This window comes from Pygocentrus nattereri, chromosome 20, assembly GCF_015220715.1.
Source record: "Pygocentrus nattereri isolate fPygNat1 chromosome 20, fPygNat1.pri, whole genome shotgun sequence".
NCBI lineage: Eukaryota > Metazoa > Chordata > Actinopteri > Characiformes > Serrasalmidae > Pygocentrus > Pygocentrus nattereri.
Genome location: NC_051230.1, coordinates 27,410,168 through 27,431,173, shown reverse-complemented (window position 1 = coordinate 27,431,173; position 21,006 = coordinate 27,410,168). Strand labels below are relative to the sequence as shown.

Genomic DNA, 21,006 nt, shown 5'->3' with positions numbered 1-21,006 from the left:
TGAACCGAACACAGGATACAATCTAGACTAGAGACTAGAAAGATCAAACATCAAACAAACAAAACTTCCAGCAAACATCAAACAAAGACCAACACAGATCAAGGGAAAACACGGGGCTTATAAAACACAGGGATAATGAGGGACAGGCGGAAAACAGGTGGCAACAATCAGGGGCAGAGTCACAAAACAAGGGGGCTGGACTAAGAAGAATGCGCATGAAAAAAGTAAACAAAAAGCACATGGACAGGACTGGGATGGGCCAATCGTGACAATTACATTGTTTGTATAATTGGTGGATATCTGTGTGCGTGTATCTGTCATTTGCCTCTCGCCTATAATGTTCCATCTGTGTGTTGGTTTGTGTTTTGCATGATTTATCATTCCAGAGAACATCCCCACTGTGTGCTTTACACCACTCCAGCAAACACTTGGCTTTGCACATAGTCATCTAAGGCTTGTGTGCAGCTGCTCAGCCATGAAGACCCACTTCATGAAGCACCTGATGCACAGTTTTTGTGCTGATGTTGCTTCCAGAAGAAGTTTGGAAACTCTGCAGCGGTAATGCAAGTGAAGATGGGTAATTTTTACATGCAACACACATCTGAGTTTGAGCAGTCTACCACTTTATGGTTGAGTTGTTGTTGCTCCTACATGCTTCCATTTCAAAATAATTCACTCACAGTTGGGCAGATGTAGCAGGGCAGAAATTTCACAAACTAACTTGTGGCAAATGTGGCATCCTATGACAGTGCCACATTTACTGTTACTGGTTTCTTCACTACGACCCATTCTACTGCTGCCAGGGTTTGTCAGTGGAGATGATTTGCTTGAAGTCATATGCCCAATCGCAATGGATGTGACTGTATAATATAATATATAATTTATATACTATATGTAATATACAGTATATCCACCTTTAAGCTTACAGCAGTTTAGCCCTGCCCATTTGAGCTGAAGTTACAGAGTGTTTCTCACTGCTTTTTGAACCAGTTATAAAAGTGTGTAATAAAACTTGTTCAAATTGTTCACGTGGCTATATCAGTCTTAAATTTTCTACATATTCTACAATTTCTGCATAAATTACAATCTCCTTTGCAGTACCTTCTTTACGGAAAATGGCATGAACTGATAGAGTATATGCAAGCAAATGCATTTTTATCATCCATCTGCACATTCTGTACATTGTAATGCTTTTGTTCTACAACTTCCATCAAAATACACTATACCAAGCATCTAGTTAACCCTCTTCTAGCTTTGTAAACACTGAGGTGAGTTGCTTAACATGACAGTGGAGGCATTGCAACATCTTCTTTCCCACTGTAGAAAGGAATTGAATACCATAAAAGTTTTCCTCATCATAAGCAGCGAAACCACCAAGCAGCACTGTACTAAAAAGAGGCGTTAAAAGGTAAGCAGTATTTTATTTTCAAATGTAAACTAGACAGATTCTTGTAATTTGGCACACATATACATACATACATACACACCCGCACACATACTTATATATATATATATATATATATATATATATATGCACACACACACACACACACACACACACACACACACACTATATACACTCACTGGCCACTTTATTAGGTACACCTGTTTAATTGCTTGTTAACACAAATGGCTAAGCAGCTGATCACATGGCCGCAACTCAATGCATTTAGGCATGTACAACTGGTCAAGACAACTTGCTGAAGTGCAAACTGAGCATCAGAAAAGGGAAGAAAGATTATTTAAGTGACTTTGAACGTGGCATGGTTGTTGGTGCCAGACAGGCTGGTCTAAGTATTTCAGAAACTGCTGATCTACTGGGATTTTAATGCACAACCATCTCTAGCGTTTACAGAGAATGGTCATAGAAAGAGAAAATATCCAGTGAGTGGCAGTTGTGTGGATGAAAATGCCTTGTTGATGTGAGAGGTCAGAGGAGAATGGGCAGCCTGGTTCAAGATGACAGAAAGGTAACAGTAAGAATAATAATAATAATGAATTTTATTTGTAACACACTTTACATTTTAAGCAAATCTCAAAGTGCTATACAGTAGAAGCATTTCAGTGAAATCAAAGAACTACTATAAAACATCTTTACAGTCCATAGGAAGATCACAGGTTATAAGTTCTGCTGAAGGGAAAGGTTTTTAGTCCTTTTTTAAAACTCTCACTCGACTGTGGTGCCCTCAGATGGTCAGGGAGAGCATTCCATAAGCGAGGACCTTGTTGAAAGTAAGTAAGGCAGTTCTGAAGGCAAAAGGGGGTCCAACCTTTTACTAGCAAGGTGTACCTAATAACGTGGCTGCCTTAATTCTTCATGGCATACTTTCAACAAGGTGTTGAAAACATTCCTCAGAGATTTTGGTTATTTGAATTACTGTTGCCTTTCTATCATCTCGAACCAACAATGTTCTGTATGACACTGCACTGGGCATTATTCGGGTAAGTGAGATGTCTTAAGGTTCTGTGGTGCACCAAGATGTAGTCAAGGAGATGCTAGAGCTTGAGCTAAGGATAGAAGGATGCTGAAATGCACTAAACAAATTCTTTTTAAATGGAGTTTCACTTTAGAAAGCTCTGGGAAATGATTTTATCCTGTTTTCCAGTATGTGGAATTTTATGTTTTGTTCTCTGTATTATTTCTATCCTGTATAGAACTCCTTTAGTGATTATACTGTGATAGTAATCCACATACTACACAAATCACAAAGAGTGATTACTGAGTGCAGTGTGAGATAATAACTGATTATTAACTGCCCAAACAGATTTTTTAACGGTGAAACCATTCACATGATGTAGCAGAGGTGACTGCTTCATTGCTGGTGGAGGACTGTCTATTATTTTGTCTAACTGGGGTGGTCAGAAGGGTGGCCACTCTTCATGGGAAGATGGTACTGGCCACCCCTGGCTATGTCCTTTTGTACACTGGGATGCCTTCTTCTGCTATTTCCTTCAAAGTACATTATGGCATGCATCTATTTAACATCTTTTTCTTTACTGTAAATACTGAAGTGAGTTGCTCAACAGGGCAATGAAGCAGTGAAGGCATTGCAGCAGAAAAAGGTTTGTGGTTTGTTTTTGAATTCTGAGTAACTGAGCTCTGAGTAACTGTAGCCAGCACAGCCAGAAACTGAACAAAAACAATTAATACAACATGATACCATGCTTTTTCATAAAACCTATGTAAACCTTAACTTGTCAAGATTGATTAAAAAAAAAAAAAAAGAAAAGCTGACTGAAAAGCTTTCATGTACTGCGTTCTTCAAAATACACCATAGCGTGTATCTATTAAACCTGTTCCTCTTTGAGGACAGTTGTTCAAATGTGTAGAGGGTGAAATCTAAAATATGCAGAGAGGACCTGAATGAAATAGTATTTTTACTGACAGAAAACCTTTATCATTCATTATAAGCAACAAAACCTTCAGCCCTGCAGTAGAATACAGAAACAGGATAGGCAGGTGAGTAATTTTTCAAAAACTGCTGCACCATTAGAATACGATCATTAGCATTTCTGAAAAATGAATGATATAGTAAACTCTGGTCCAATTAAATGAATCAGTTCATTTGATTCAGACACTGACAAGAAAAGAAAATCAGCTCCACTTAAATTTATGAGGTATTTTTGATAAATGTAGTTATGTCTCCCTGCCCGGCTCCGGAACTTCCAATGCGGATGTAGTGATTGAAGCCTCGACACCCCGCATTGCTCCGCTCCTACCCACAGCTTGCATGTCTTCATAGACCACGTGACAATGCCATGCATGCCCTATGCAATGTCATCACGACATCTACGCATATTCTACATGACGCCCAGCCTGTTCCACTCGCAACCAGTTCTCCTCTCTCTTGCCTTGGTCTTTCCACCTCCCTTGTATTCCCCTCTATTCTCTCTAGCTTCGGGCCAAACTCCCTTCCCCTTATTATGTCATCATCTCAGTTGGACACAATGTTTTATTTTGTTAAGCCATTTTCACTGTTCGTATATGTTTTCCTGTTTCCTGCATACTTTGCTAGTTTTATTCTGCTGTATATGTTCATAATGGGGACTCACTTATTCAATCCTATCATGTCCTCCCTGCCAATGCAGTGTAATGTGGATAGAGCAACTTAATTTCCTTACCTTTTATTCCATGTCTTGTTACATTTTTAATGTTAGATGCTTGATCTACTGATCCAAGCACCTCCCCCTTTCCATGGGATTTTTTTCATCCCAGTTCCATCCTTTTTTATCCCTTCCCTTTATCAGTCCTCTCCCTTCCTCATCATCCCAGCCCCTCTCTCGCTCTCTCTCTGTATCACGCACTTTCACCCTCTAATCCTTTTCATCCTGCACCCCCCACCTCTTTCATCCCCCTATCTCAAGCCTCCATCCAATCTCAAGATCCACCTTAGCCCAATCCATCTCGGATCAGCTCCTGTAATCCAGCTCTGCGACTCCCTTCTGAATCTACACGGCTCCATCTCAGCCTACTCTATCTTGGATTGGCTCCTGCAACCCAGCTCCATCTCAGCTCGCTCCATTTTGCATCAGCTCCTGCAACCCAGCTCTGCAACTTCCTTCTCATCTCAAGTTCACCTCCATCCTGGATCAGCTCCACTGGGCTCAGATCAGCTCCTGAAACTCAGCTCTGCAACTCCCTGGTTCAGCTCTGGTGTATCTCAGCTTTGCGATTCGGTTACGTTTCTTTATTTTTCTCTCTGACTGGAATATTATTGGTTTGTTTGGAAATGTTGCCTGTATCCTGCTGCTCTCCTAGTCTCTTTGGCCATTCTTCAGCCATTGCTGATTTGACTCCTCTCATCCCGTTCAACTCTCAGTCCTGGGAGCTATGTTCTTTCTCCCTTATCAGTTTTTGGGGGCTTAAACTCCAAGCAAATGATCAAGTGATTCTCATCCAATGCTATAACTGAACAACTTTGCTGTTGCCAACAGGATTTTCCATGTCAAACTACCTCCCGCAGTGGCCAGTGAAATCATCCAGTTGCCTCAGTCAGAAACCCATCAACCCTCGTATGGATCAGCTACCTCCAACAGTCAGTAATCTGCTTTATTAAAATTCCAATCCATTTGCCTGCCACATTTAACACAAACTTCACAATCCAGTGTTGACCAGAGGAGGATGGGTTCCCCTGTTGAGTCCTGGGTCCTCTCAAGGTTTCTTCCTCACTGGCAATTTTTCCTTGGCCCTGTTGTCCTTGGCTTGCTCATCAGGGGTTCAGACCCAGATGTCTGTTAAGCAGCATGCCACTGTGTCACACAATCAAATTCAAAATCAAACTCTGCAAATCCATCTGACCAATCTCACTCTGAATCAAGCTTCTCCATATTCGGCTGGCATAGAGTCTCACCAAGTTTGCTACCCAAGCTGCTACAGTTGTCATTTCAGAACCATCTTTTCTCTTCATGTGATAATCACTCAGTCCTAGACCTCAACAGCTTTTGAGTTAATCTTTGAACCTTTGGGGGATCTGGCCTTATAGCTACAGGCAGAAGCTGCCCAGAACTCCAGCCTAAATTCTCAGAGTTCTCCCCAGCTCCCTCTATCAAGACTCCCTCATACAACCGCCACATGTTGAAGCCATGGTCTGAACTCACAAAGGCTACTTTTGTCAAATTAACTCAACTTGAGGACACCAGAGTTCACCCAACTGAAATTTCTTACTTTAGCCCAAAGTTTCTTTCTCCATACTAGTTGGGAATCCTTATATTTCAAAATCACACCAGGTTGTTTCTTATCTTGGGCTCCCACACATGGATGGCTGGGGTTCAAACCCCATGTTGGGGTGAATTTGCAAGTTTGAAACTAATGACACCATGTCAGCTACTGGGGAAAAGTGAGAAAAAACAAATTCTATACTGTTACCTAAATGATATGCAGGCTTCAGGCTCCCAAGTGAAGCAACCTTCTACACTGCAAAAACAATATGTTTGCAAGTGAACTCATCGATGTATCTAATATTTCTTTCTTTGACATTGCTATAGTAAATTAAGTATATAACAAGCTGAATGTATTTTTAAATATTTTTTACTTAATAAACTTAATTTTTACTTAATTAAGTCAAATTATCACTATATTGGAGTCAATTTTGCTTCAAGAAGCTATTTAATTAAATAGTATAGGAAACAAGCTAAATTAAGATAAGGTAAGGTAGAAGTACAGTAATGATACATTTCCACCACTTTTGAGATAAATAGTAAAAAATAATATATTTTTTTTCCGGTTCCGGCAGTGCAATGGGTAGCTGCAGTAGCCAATTCGGGAACAGCAAAATGGTACTTTTTTGCCATTTTTGTTTACTATTTGTCATGAAACCCGACCAAAACTAAATATCATGACTGCTTCAACCAGCACCAGAGTCTACTAATGCCAGAGCTTACAAACGAGCTGCGCAAACTAGGCCTGATATGATCCACGGCACTGCGTGAGCCTATTGCCCAAAATCAAGGCAAATGAGCCGGGTTATGTGCTAGGCTAATGGCTAATCACAGATGACCGGGATCGTCTCTCAAACGTTTGTTCCTTGGAGAATAATACTGGACTACCTCCGGATTCAGCAGGCTACCCAGCATGAGTTCAGAGACTGCTGTGTTTTTGTTTTTACTGAGACGTGGATGACGAGTTCCACTCCAGACTTAGCCATTCTGTTCGATGGCCTGTTGTGCTTCCATGCAGACAGAGACACTGAGCTGTGCGGTAAGACTTGAGGTGGAGGACTGTGTGTTTACATCAGCACTGAATGGTATAAAAATGCGGCACTAGTCTCCAGTCACTGCTCACCTCTGGTGGAGTTTGCGGTTATCTGAGCAAGGCCATTTTATTTGCCAAGAGAGCTAAGTACGCTGTACATATTAGTGGTGTATATAGCCCTCAGTGCTAATGCCTATGCCGCACTGAGCGAGCTGTACAGCATTACCAGAGATCTGGAAAACACACTCCCAGATGGACTGTTTATTGTTGCTGGAGATTTCAACCATACTAATCTGAAGTTAGTACTCCCCAAATTTCACCAGTATGTGGACTTTGCAACCTGACAAACAGCTAACATGATTGATCTTTTTTACACAAATATCCCCATCACATACAGGGCTGAGCTACGCCCTGACTATGGTTACTCATATCTCTGTGAAGCTCATTCCAGCATACAGACCACTCATCAGACATGCCAAACCAGACAAGAAGCAAGTGAGAACCTGGCCGCCAGGAGCCATCTCTGTTCTTCAGGACTGTTTTGAGCACACTGACTGGGAGATGTTTACATACATTTTCAACAGAGATGTAACTAAATCTTCAAATCTTACTTAATTTACTGTTAAGAATTTTCCTTTGATCCTTTTTTATCTATGATATAGCAATCTTGAGAAAGGAGGCAAGTGATATTTAATTGTACTAAAAGATTGCCACACCAGTGACTCCTAGTATGCAATTACCTGCTCTGCATGACTGCTGCTCTCTTATAAATTTAAAGACATTCATCCATAGGCTCCTTGCGAATGTGTCTTTATGGAGAATATTGATCAAAAAATATTGTCATTGTCTACGTGGTTTGTTGTAATTCAGTAGAATTGCACCTTTTCTGTTTGTGTTTGCTTTACAGATCAAGAGGCATCATGAATTCAACCCCGATGACAGAACCAGAACACCCAGGCTATGAGGACCACACAAACCTGACTACAGTTCCACCACGGATGTGCAAGAATGTGCCATGCATTTTCTATTCAGTGGTGAATGTGATCATCTTCACCCTGGGTGTTGCTGGAAATGGTTTGGTGATCTGGATTGCAGGATTTAAGGTGAAGAAATCTGTCAATGCGATCTGGTACTTGAGTCTCGCCGTGTCTGATTTCCTATTCAGCTCCACCCTGCCTTTGGGTATTGTTGAAGTTGTCAAAAACGAGTGGATCTTTGGGCTTTTCATGTGCAAGTTCATATACTTCAACATGTACTTAAACTGGTTTAGCAGCATCTTCCTCCTCGTCATCATCAGTGTGGACCGCTGTGTGGTTGTTATGTTTCCTGTGTGGGCTCAGAACAAGCGTACTGTAAGAAAGGCCTCTGTGATAGTCATGCTAGCCTGGATCATCTCAGCAGCACTTAGCCTACCGACAGCCTTTTACCTAGATGTTAAGTATGACCACAACCTGAGATCAATTTGTGACAGAAATTACAAAAGTAATCAAGAAAAAACTGTGGATGTGTTGTGCAAATTCATTTTTGGATTTGTGATCCCGTATCTGATCATTATCATCTGTTATGTTGTCATCATTCGAAAGCTGAAGTCCAACCAGATGACAAAGTCCAAAAAGCCATTTAAGATCATGACAGTGCTGATTGTTACTTTCTTGATCTGCTGGCTGCCATATAACACTTTTGCTTTGATGGAACTTGACATTGAAAAATATAAGAGTTTTTACCTGTCAGGATTAACAGTTGTTGTTGTTCTTGCTAATGCAAACAGCTGCCTGAACCCATTTCTTTATGCTTTTATGGGGAAGGACTTTAAAAACCAATGTTATGCACTTCTGTCCAAAATTGAGAATGCAATAGCAGAAGAGGAGGACCAGTACAAAGCCCGAGGCACAGTTCTTACCACCTCTGGGGAAAACAAACTTTCAACTACTGTCTGAAGTGTTTGGTAACAGTTAAAAGACAAAACTGGCCTGTCAGTTTTTCACTGAATACAATATATTTTCTTCAGCCAGTTGCATGCTTATTAATAACACTGCTGAGAATAACATAGGTAATAAATATGCTCGCAAAAGTGCCTCAAATATCATGTAATAATGTGTTTTATTTAATGCAAAAAAATCATAATAAACATTTATTAAAAGTTCTTTTATGATTTAGTCTACTATTTCACTATTAGCTGTTCACTTAATATTCTGTATAATTTTCAGACTGTTACCTTAATACTTCATCATTATTATTATTATTATGTTTCAATGCATATGATATCCAATTACTTGTTAAGCACACATAATATCCAGTCACTTGTTGTTAAATTTACCTTTTACTGTAAAGGCATATTATATCTCTGCAGCTATTTTCTACCATTGAGGCTATGCGTTTTATCTGCCATTATGTGCTCAACTTGCACCAGTATAGCAGATCAACATTTTAATTGAATCACTTGGGTTTTTCAAAATTTCTGCTACTCAGTAATGGAGATGTGAACAAAGTCATTCAGAGGGGTTTGATGTAAAATTGTATATTTCAACCTGGTCTTTACAGTGGTTATATGTGGTGGTGATAGGAATCGGGTCACACTTTTAGAATACAAGTAAAGCCATTTATTCACTATCCAAAACAAAAAGTGAGCCCATAAGTAGACGTGTTATCCAAAAAAACAAAAAAAAAATTATGTATATATACACACAACCCCGATTCCAATGAAGTTGGGACGTTGTGTAAAACATAAATAAAAACAGAATACGATGATTTGCAAATCCATTTCAACCTATATTCAATTGAATACACTACAAAGACAAGATATTTAATGTTCAATCATAAAATTTATTGTTTTTTGCAAATATTCACTCATTTTGAATTTGATACCTGCAACATGTTCCAAAGAAGTTGGGACAGGGGCAACAAAAGACAGTTGGAAAGTTGAGGAATGCTCAAAAAACACCTGTTTGGAACATTCCACAGGTGAACAGGTTAAGTCACAAGCAAGGACAGGGTGAGGTTCACCACTTTGTGAACAACTGCTTGAGCAAATAGTCCAACAGTTTAAGAACGTTTCTCAAAGTGCAATTGCAAGGAATTTAAGAATTTCATCATCTACAGTCCATAATATCATCAAAAGATTCTCTGAATCTGGAGAAATCTCTGCAAGTATGCGGCAAGGTATAAAACCAACGCTGAATGCCCATGACCTTCAATCCCTCAGGCGGCACTGCATTAAAAACCGACATCATTCTGTTAAAGTTAAAACTCTGCCATGCAAAGCGAAAGCCATATATCAACAACACCCAGAAACGCCACCGGCTTCTCTGGGCCCGAGCTAATCTGAGATGGACTGACGCAAAGTGGAAAAGTGTCCTGTGGTCTGACGAGTCCACATTTCAAATTGTTTTTTGGAAATCATGGACATTGTGTCCTCCGGGGAAAAGAACTGTCCGGATTTTTATCAGCGCAAAGTTCAAATGCCAGCATCTCTGATGGTGTGGGGGTGTGTTAGTGCCCATGGCATGGGGAACTTGCACATCTGTGAAGGCACCATTGATGCTGAAATGTAACATACAGGTTTTGGAGCAACATATGCTGCTGTCCAAGCAACGTCTTTTTCAGGGACGTCCCTGCTTATTTCAGCAAGACAATGCCAAGCCACATTCTGCACGTGTTACAACAGTATGGCTTCGTAGTAAAAGACTGCGGGTACTAGACTGGCCTGCCTGCAGTCCAGACCTGTTTCCCATTGAAAACGTGTGGCGCATTATGAAGCGCATAATACGACAATGGAGACCCTGGACGGTTGAGCAATTGAAGTTGTACATCGAACAAGAATGGGAAAGAATTCCACCTACAAAGCTTCAACAATTACTGTCCTCGGTTCCCAAATGCTTATTGAGTGTTGTTAAAAGGAAATGTGATGTAATAAAGTGGTAAACATGCCCCTGTCCCATGCCCCTGATGCCTGCAACATGTTCCAATTAATGAATATTTGCAAATCAGTGTATTCTGTTTTTATTTATGTGTTACACTGGCCAGGTAAGACAGACAACTGCTGAAGTGGAACTGTACAAGGTTTATTTACAGAGATATTTACAACTATATACAATATAAAAAAACCAAAGGGGTTTTAAGCACAAAAAACACCCCAGGGTAGTCCAGGGTCATAAACCGGAAAAGGCAATGTCAGAGGATTTTGCAAAAAGGAGAAACAAAGTCCAGGCAGAGGTCAAAACCAGAATACAGGGGTGAACAAGGCAAAAATCCAAAGGAGAGGTCAAAGAACGAAAGCAGGGTCAAAAACACGGGAGATCAGGCAGTAAATACACAGAGGAAGGCTTTGTATGCTAGAAAGGGCAATACTCTATGTAAGGAAAATGGCGTGCTTAAGTACACCGGAGCACAGGTGATCTGAATTACCATCCGGGGGAGACGTCTTGGCATTGCGGAGCGTGCGCCGTGACATCATCGCCATTGTAGTCCACACATGGGAATTGTAGTCTTTCGGCTCCAAAGCGCTCCCAGGCGAAAAGAATACAAGACGGAGCTGTGGCAGGCGTGACATTATGTTTTACATAACGTCCCAACTTCATTGGAATTGGGGTTTTGTGTGTGTGTGTGTGTATATATATATATATATATATATATATATATATATATATATATATATATATATATATATATATATATATTTATTTGGTGTACAGAGACAAAATTACAAAACTCTGCCACTGTCCAAATACTTATGGACTTAATTATATGTACAGTGTGAACATTTACATTGCTTGATTTTCTAATTGAGAATTAGTTAAAATATCTACTGAGAACTCTTTGTAGAATTCACCACACAATTTCTATGAATTTTGCTCAATTTTATGTGAAAATACAAAATCTTAAGACATACAATGTGTGATAGCTTTTTTTTTTCATATTCATTTCAGCAAACAAACAGTAACTTAACTGTTGTTGTCTTGGCCTTTCTTTTCAAGACATTTCCAATACAATAGTTTAGAATGGGTGACGACTCTGCAATCTAGCCGGAAAACTAAGGCTAACGCTAACACTGATGCCAAAGCTAGCCCAATGGAACACCATGCTCCTCCGATTCGCATATCAAACATGTTTTCCCTGCTCATCAAAGCACCTGTTGAGGAACCTGTTAAAAGTGCCCTGATTATAGGAGACTTGATTGTTTGGCACGTGAAATTAGCTACTCCTTTAGGGGCACCAGCAGTAACAGTGCCGGACATTAGTGGCAACCTTAGACTGTTGTCTAATAAGATATATTTTAGGATTGTCATTCATGTAAGGGCCAATGATATTCGTCTGCGGCAGTCTGCGATAACTACGCATAATATTAGAGAGCCTAGCTGTATGCAATGATAAAGTAATAATTGTAGGACATTTTAATATCCACTTTGAGAAGGCAGATGACCCACTAAAAAAGCCATTTACTTCAATTGTAGACTCTGTTGGTATTATCCAAAATGTAACAGGGCCTACACACTGCAGTAGTCACACTTTAGATTTAGTTTTGATGCTAGGTCTTAACATTGACAGGCTTATTATCTTAACGCAAACCATTACCTAATTTTATTTGAGCTACGTCTTAACATATGTACATCCCCTCGCTATTCTACAAAGTGCTCAATAAAACCTTTTACCGCCCTAAAATTTATAGAAAACCTTCCAGAACTTTCAACCACAGCCACTCCATCAGACAAAATGGATTTAGATTTATTAACCGATTATACAGAAAATTCCTTTTGATCCACTTTAGAAAATGTGGTGCCATTTAAAATAAAAAGGATAAGGCAGAAAAAGCTCGCCCCCATGGTACAACATATAACCCGTGCCTTAAAACAAACGGTTTCACTCGCTGCAGAAAATGCGATTCTTAGAGAGTCGGTGAAATCGCTCACCGAGGGAATGACCCGGCTCTCGGAAGAAAATTAAAAAATTAAAGAAACGGTCCTTGATCTCCAGTCCCGCAGCATGAGGGACAACCTAATATTTGCAGGAATCCCGGAGAAGGCAGACGAAGACCCGGTAAGTACAGTCAAATCATTCATACAAACTCACCTAAAACTTCCAGAGGACACCGTTAAAAACATCGGCTTCCACCGCATTCACCGCATGGGGGGTAAACGGCCGGATGCACGAAGACCCAGACCGATCGTGGCTAAATTTGAACACTTCAAACATAAAGAGCTGTTAAAGAGCCTCGGCCGGGAACTGAGAGGAACGGACTTTAGTATTAATGACCAGTTCCCCAAGGAGATCCTGGAGCGACGCAAGGTCCTGTTCCCCATCCGTAAGCGTTTCATTCAAGGAGGCTCCCGGGCTGTCATTGCCGTGGATAAACTCTACGTTAACGGTCAACTCTACCGCGACATTAATATCACACCATGGCTGTACTAATCAGGTGATCTGTATCAACATCGACGCCTTTATCCTAATACTAATACCATATCACCTTTCAACTAGTACAATAAGACATGTCTAAGAAAGAATAATTAATGCCGGTTTAATAAGCAGAGTGCCTTAAATAATCCAAATGTTTTCTTCTTTCTTAAGTTGTGTTTATTTTTCCTTTTTTTTTGTTGTTGTATATGCACTTTCATTTTACGTATTTACCTTTTTTTCCTCTCCCTTTCTCTTTCAACACCCACACAGCGATTTGTTCATTCACTTTAAGCGTTTTGTTCACACACACACACATATACATACAGACATATCTAACAGACACACACAGAGTTTGTTACATGGAATGTACGTGGAGCTGGTTCGAGGGAAAAGAGATTGAAAATTTTTAATCGGCTAAGCGACTTGCAAGCAGATGTTGTCTTTCTACAGGAAACACATATGTCCAAAACACCTACATACACACTGACCTCTCCTCAGTTCCCTCATGCGTACTCAGCCTGCTACAACTCAAAACAAAGGGGGGTGGCCATACTAATTAACAGAAGGATAAACTTTTCCATTAGCAACAATATAACAGATCCTGAAGGTAGATTTATAATACTTAACTTGTCTATTCTAAATATGCATTTATGTATTGCTAATATATATGGGCCAAATGTTGACCTCCTTTTTTCATAATATTTTCACTGCACTCTCTGATCATTCTGACACCAAACTAATAATAGGAGGAGATTTCAACCTGGTGCTTCATCCAAATATCGACAGGCTCAGTACAGCAATGAGTCAAAGGAACTGGCAGTCTGCAGACACTCTAAAACAATATATGAACGACTTTGGGCTCTCTGATGCGTGGCGTTCACATCACCCCACTCTCCGGGATTACACCTTCTTTTCAGCAGTACACCATTCACATTCTCGTTTAGACAACTTCTTAGTTAGCAATTCTATTATGATGGATGTCACAGACGCTCAGATTCATCCTATCACTATCAGTGACTATGCACCGGTGTCTCTCTCTCTGGCACAGAAAAGAACCACATCAACAAATAGGAACTGGAGATTAAATACATCATTACTTAAAGAACATGATTTCATTATTTCAAAAAGGAATGGACAACATATTTAGAAAATAACGATCTGCCAGGAACATCACCGTGTGTTCTTTGGGAAGCAGGGAAGGCAGTAATGCGGGGGAAGATAATATCCTACTGCACACATAAGAAAAAAAAAGAAAAAACGCAGGTATTAGAATTGGAAGAAAAAATAAAATCCTTAGAAGCTGCCCATGCTGCTTCACCACAAGAACACACAATGAGCAAGCTGAGAAAACTCAAACTGGAATTAAATGAAATAATAGACAAAAAGACAAAATTTTTACTGCAAAGGTTGCGTTGGCAGAACTTTGATCATAGCAATAAACCCGGAAAATTCCTTGCTAACCAGTTAAAGCTAAATAAAGAAAAAACAACTATCTCTTCTATTAAAGTCTCAACTGGAAACATTACTCATGACCCACAACAAATAAATAAAGCTTTTAAAGAGTTTTACAAAGCCTTATATTCATCACAGATTAATCCATCTGACGCAGTTATTGAAGAATTCCTTAATAATATAAATCTCCCCAAACTGAAAAATGAACAAGTTGTTGCCCTGGATTCACCACTTGCTCTATCCGAATTACATGAAGCCCTGCAGCATCTACCAAATAACAAAGCCCCAGGCCCAGATGGATTTCCAGTAGAGTTCTACAAAGAATTCTGGTCTGTGCTAGAACCAACCTTTTTTAGAATGGTAACTCAAATTCAAAATGAGAATGTACTGCCCCCAGACATGAATTCTGCTAACATTAGCCTACTTCTTAAACCAGGCAAAGACCCTACACTGCCTTCCAGCTATCGCCCAATTTCACTCATAAACGTAGATCTTAAAATTATTTGCAAAGTCCTTGCCAGAAGATTAGAGAAAATCACTCCACTTATACTACATCCTGACCAGACAGGTTTTATCAAGGGTAGACAAACAGCCAATAACACACGCAGACTAGTAAACATAATAGATTACTGCACAATTAACAAATTAGAGACAACCATTGTATCTTTAGATGCAGAAAAGGCATTTGATCGGGTAAACTGGAAATATTAGCAGTTCTACACAAATTCAGATTTGGTTCATCCTACATAAACTGGATCAAAACCTTACGTAGCTCTCCTAGTGCACGCGTTAGGACGAACGATATCACTTCACAAAGCTTCACTCTGCAGAGGGGCACCAGGCAGGGCTGCCCACTATCACCCTCACTTTTCGTTATCTTCATTGAGCCATTAGCAGCAGCAATTCGACAAAATACAAATATTAAAGGAATCAACACAGAAACTACAAACCACAAGATAAGTCTTTATGCAGATGATGTATTACTTTTCCTGGAAAACTCCCAAGCTTCTCTCCCGAATACAATTAGACTAATAGATAGCTTCTCTTCTATATCAGACTATTCCATCAACTGGGGAAAATCAACAGTTTTGCCTATAAACTGTAGTTTCCAGAACACGACCACCATTCCACTACAATCAGGTAATATTAGATATTTAGGCATACATGTCTCTGCTAGGCTTTTAGACTTAGTGCAGTTAAATCATATCCCTTTACTGAAAACAATAGAAGATGATCTCAAACGCCTTACCTATATCACTCATGGGGAGAGTCGCTACCATTAAAATGATGGTTTTACCAAAAATCAACTATTTATTCTCACTAATCCCAAATAAACCCCCTGCTGCTTGGTTTAAGTCCTTAGATTCAAACATCTCACAATTTTTATGGAAAAATAAGCCAGCAAGAATAAGTCTGATAACTCTACAAAAGCCGAAAAACAATGGTAGTTTAGAACTACCAAATTTTTATAATTATTTCTTAGCCAATAGATTACAGTACATTTCAAAATGGATCAAACCTGACTTACTAGACAGTCCATGGTTGGACCTAGAACAAGAATTCTGTAGAAAAACAAAACTTTCAGACTTACCTTACATTAGCTCTAATATTAAGCGCCACGAGGCTTTTAAATGCCTTAGTATAAATAGCTCACTGACAGCCTGGTGGGAATTTCTAAAACTAACTCAGTCTCCACTTATTCCATGCAAACTAACACCCATTTGGAACAATCCAGACATTTGTCAGAATAAGAAAGTACTAAATTTCACATCATGGCGTGAAAAGGGAATAAAAAATTTAGAACATGTTATTAAAGATGGAAACTTTGTCACATTCCAGGAACTCATATCAGAATATGGAATAAACAACAGTAAATTTCTTGAATATCAACAATTGAAATCCATCATTCAAGAGAGATTTAATCCCAACCAACTAAATTTGGAAATATCAACATGGGTAACTGAATTTTTAAATTTATTTACCCCTAAATTATTATCAAAACTGTACAAATTATTGTTAAAATTTGATGACTCAATCTCCCTCCCGATAGCCAAATGGGAACGTGATCTTTCTATCAATCCAGATCAAAGCTTTTGGACAGAAATATGTTCAAATATCTTTTAAATAAGTAAAAGCCCCAACTTACAACTTATACAATACAAAGTCCTTCATAGAATACATTATACAGGACAAAGGATGTTCCAAATGGGCCTAGCACAATCAAACATATGCATCCACTGTATAGCCAATGTAACCGATAACTATATGCATGCTATATAGGATTGTAGGCCTGTTCAGGTGAAATTCCTTTCTTACTATGATCTTAATGGCAGTCAATGACGAGGGAGGCAAGCTGCAGCTTTAACTGTACTAAAGGAGTGCTATGCCAGTAACATTTCCCAAAACTGCTCAAACTCTCTAAAATCACCCAGTAGGTGGTTCGGAGGTACTCTCCAGCTACCTGCTCTGTAGTACAGGTAAAATGCTGCTGTATTATTTTCATCTCATCTTCATGGATAAACTTAATAATGCTTCTCATTTATTTGTAGGCTGCTTGCAAATGTGTCTTTAGAAAGAAAGTCAGAAAGAATCTTGTTTCCTATATCCTGTGTGTTGTAAAACAGCAGAACTACACTTTTTCTGTTTGTGTTTGCTTTACAGAATCAAGAGGCATCATGAAAGTCACAAAACTGACTACAGTTCCACCAGTTTTCAGGGATGTGCAAATGTTATCTTCATCCCGGGTGTTACTGGATTGCAGGGTTTAAGGTAAAGAAATCTGCAATGTGTACCTGGTACTTAAGTCTGGCTGTGTCTGATGTGTCTGTGTTCTGCTCTACCCTGTCTTTGGGTATTGTACACTGCTCAAAAAAAGAAATGCCACCCCTCCAAAGAAATGCCACCCCACACCATTACTGACCCACTGCCAAACCAGTCATGCTGAAGGATGTTGCAGGCAGCAGATCGCTCTCCACGGCGTCTCCAGACTCTGTCACATCTGTCACATGTGCTCAGCGTGAACCTGCTTTCATCTGTGAAGAGCACAGGGCACCAGTGGCGAATTTGCCAATCCTGGTGTTCTCTGGCAAATGCCAAGCGTCCTGCACGGTGTTGGGCTGTGTGCACAACCCCCATCTGTGGACGTCGGGCCCTCATACCATCCTCATGGAGTCGGTTTCTAACCATTTGTGCAGACTGGCCTGTCTCCTGGTAGCGCCTCCAGCCTCTGGACACTACGCTTACAGACACAGCAAACATTCTTGCCACAGCTCGCATTGATGTGCCATCCTGGATGAGCTGCACTACCTGAGCCACTTGTGTGGGTTGTAGAGTCCGTCTCATGCTACCACGACTGTGAAAGCACCACCAACATTCAAAAGTGACCAAAACATCAACCAGAAAGCATCGGCACTGAGAAGTAGTCTGTGGTCCCCACCTGCAGAACCACTCCTTTATTGAGTGTGTCTTGCTAATTGCCAATAATTTCCACCTGTTGTCTATTCCATTTGCACAACAGCATGTAAAATTGATTGTCAATCAGTGTTGCTTCCTAAGTGGACAGTTTGATTTCACAGAAGTTTGATTTACTTGGAGTTATATTGTGTTGTTTTAGTGTTCCATTTATTTTTTTGAAGAGTGTGTATATATGTATATAAACTCTTTTGCTGCTTGCGTTTTGAGCCCTACATGTTGTGACAGAGTACTGGACTGCCCCAAATGTACAGGGTGAAAAAGTCAGTCATTTTATTTTATTTTACTTTTTATGCTCTCACAAGCCTCCACAATATGGTGCTGAAGGTGGTGTTTGTTATGGATTTTCTCATCATACACAATTTATTTGAGTCCCCATGTTACAGAGTGCAGTTAATGTAAGTGAATTATTAGAAAAAGTAGAGCGCTCATCTGCTAAGACCTCTAAAATACACTGTAGCGTGCATTTTATTAACCTGTTCCTTCATTGAGGCCAGTTGCCCAACTGAGTGATGGATGTAGGGCTGTTACAGTGAAATGTGAAGTAAGCTGAGAGGAACTAAATGGTACAGTATTTTACTGACAAAACATTTTCATCACTCATTAACAACAAAACCAGCAGCTCTGCAGCACCACAACAAAGCAGATATTGGCAGGTAAGTCGTTTTTTAAAAACCTGATAGCAACTGAAAACAATCATTTGCTTTACTGCAACAGTTGGATGACATAATAACTTTACACATCTGATTCAGATGCTGACAATTTTACATGTCTCACTGTAAAAAATGAGCTTGAATTTACAAGGTTCTCCTAAAAGTTCTCATAGCTCTCATTTCTAGTTTCTCAATTAAGTAAATAATTATTATTTTTTTTGCTCCACTTGGTTTCATTTGCCTGTGACCCTAAGGGAGAAGCGGCTTAGAAAATGTGTGTGTGTGGTTTTTTTCTCCACTATCTGAGACTCTTTTTGTAAACTGACTATTAAACATAAGTTCTGTTCTGTTTATATAACTGAGATGCAGAACTGAATAAGTTAGAAGAACTTTTGATTGAAGTTGTTCAAACTCATCCTTAAGCCAAGTCGAGAAAAGTGCAATTACTTATCATTTTTAGTTGGACCAACTTTCATTTTTTTAACAGGGCAAGAATGAACTTTTTAATTATAGTTGAGGATTTGGGCTCCCAAGTAGAACTAGCGTACACTGCAAAAACTACGATATAAATACTTTTCAACTTGATATTGTTATAATAACATTATTAGATTATTTGATTTATTTATATACATTTTCTCTTTATAAGCTTAAGTGAAATTGTCTCACTATATTGGTAGTAAATGTGGCTCATGAAATAATATTTGAAATATGCTAAAATATCTGTTAATATAGTGAGATAAATTAGTACGGCATATGGAAGTGAAGTAATGAGTGATTTCCAAGAAGTAATAATGCAATTACATTTAAGAGAAGTAAGTATTAACTTTGTATTGACAGCACTACAATTATCTGTACCATTATTAATATTATTATACACAACTGGCTGAGCCTTTTAGCATTAAGAGAGCAGGAACGTTTGTCCTTACGCACCTAATGCACAGTATTCCGTGGTTTCCTCTGCCATCTGTTTGTGTTTGCTTTACAGAACAGGAAGCATCATGAATTCAACTCCAATGACAGAACCAGAACATTCAGGCTGTGACAGCCACACAAACTCGACTACAGTTCCACCAATGTGCAGGGATGTGTAATGCATTTTCTATGCAGCGGTGAATGTCATCATCTTCATCCTGGGTGTTGCTGGAAATGGTTTGGTGATCTGGATTGCCGGGTTTAAAGTGAAGAAATCTGTGAATTCTACCTGGTACTTGAGTCTGGCAGTGTCTGATTTCGTATTTTGCTCCTTTCTGCCCATTGGCATTGTTCATGTGATCAGCAACAACTGGATCTTTGGGCTTTTCATGTGCAAGTTCCTGTTCTTCATCATGTACCTAAACTGGTTCAGCAGCATTTTCCTCCTCGTCATCATCAGTGTGGACCGCTGTGTGGTCGTTATGTTTCCTGTGTGGGCTCAGAACAAACGTACTTTAAGAAAAGCTTCAGTGATAGTTGTGCTAGCCTGGATCATCTCAGCAGCACTTAGCCTACCAACAATCATTTTTGCGGATGTTAAGTATGATTACCAAACCCAGACAACGATTTGTTATGGAAATTACAAGAATCATCAACAGAAGGTTGCAGAGGTGGTGTGCAGATTCATTTTTGGATTCATGATCCCGTATCTGATCATCATCATCTGTTATGTTGTCATCATTCGAAAGCTGAAGTCCAACCAGACGGCAAAGTCCAAAAAGCCATTTAAGATCATGACAGTGCTGATTGTTACTTTCTTGATCTGCTGGATGCCATATAACACTTTTGCTTTGATGGAACTTGACATTAAAAAATATAAGAGTTTTTTCCTGTCAGGATCAAAAGTTGTTGTTGTTCTTGCTAATGCAAACAGCTGCCTCAACCCATTTCTTTATGCTTTTATGGGGAAGGACTTTAAAAACCAATGTTATGCGCTTCTGTCCAAAATTGAAAATGCAATAGCAGAAGAGGAGGACCAGAAGATGGTCCAAGGCACAGTTCTTACCACCTCTGGGGAAAACAAACTTTCAACTACTGTCTAAGTGTTCAGTAACAAAGAAAAAAAAACTTGCCCCTCGGTTTTACACCAAACACAATTTTTTTTGTCCATTTTCCTTTCTTCATCCACTGTTTGCTTTTAAATTCTTGTTCTTTATGATTTTTTTACAGACCTTAAATCCTGATAAGCATGATTATTATCATCTGTTGTATTCAGATTAGTATGTTGAATTTTGTGTAATTGTGTCATTTTTTCAAACTGTTTTGCTAATTTTTATAATACAAGGCAACAAATCTTGCATTTCCCTCATATTTCTTCTTATAAAACAGATTTGGCAAAACATGCTGCACTAGTGTTTAAAAACACTCCTGGTAAAA

General features: G+C 39.3%; 1 protein-coding gene and 1 pseudogene across 1 annotated transcript; both read left to right on the top strand.

The window, feature by feature from the left end:
* The first annotated feature begins 1,380 nt into the window (after window positions 1-1,380).
* Window positions 1,381-8,665, top strand: LOC108438726 (chemokine-like receptor 1). The gene is made up of 2 exons (XM_017716727.1): window positions 1,381-1,408; window positions 7,599-8,665. The coding sequence occupies exon 2, from the start codon at window positions 7,612-7,614 to the stop codon at window positions 8,626-8,628; it is 1,017 nt and encodes a 338-aa protein (XP_017572216.1). The 5' UTR covers window positions 1,381-1,408; window positions 7,599-7,611; the 3' UTR covers window positions 8,629-8,665.
* A 9,960-nt stretch (window positions 8,666-18,625) lies between these two features.
* Window positions 18,626-20,672, top strand: LOC108438727 (annotated as a pseudogene).
* The last annotated feature ends 334 nt before the right edge of the window (window positions 20,673-21,006 follow it).

What these genes read in the sequence shown, in the direction of transcription:
- LOC108438726 (XM_017716727.1), top strand. Translation starts at nt 7,612, where the DNA reads ATGAATTCAACCCCGATGACAGAACCAGAACACCCAGGCTATGAGGAC.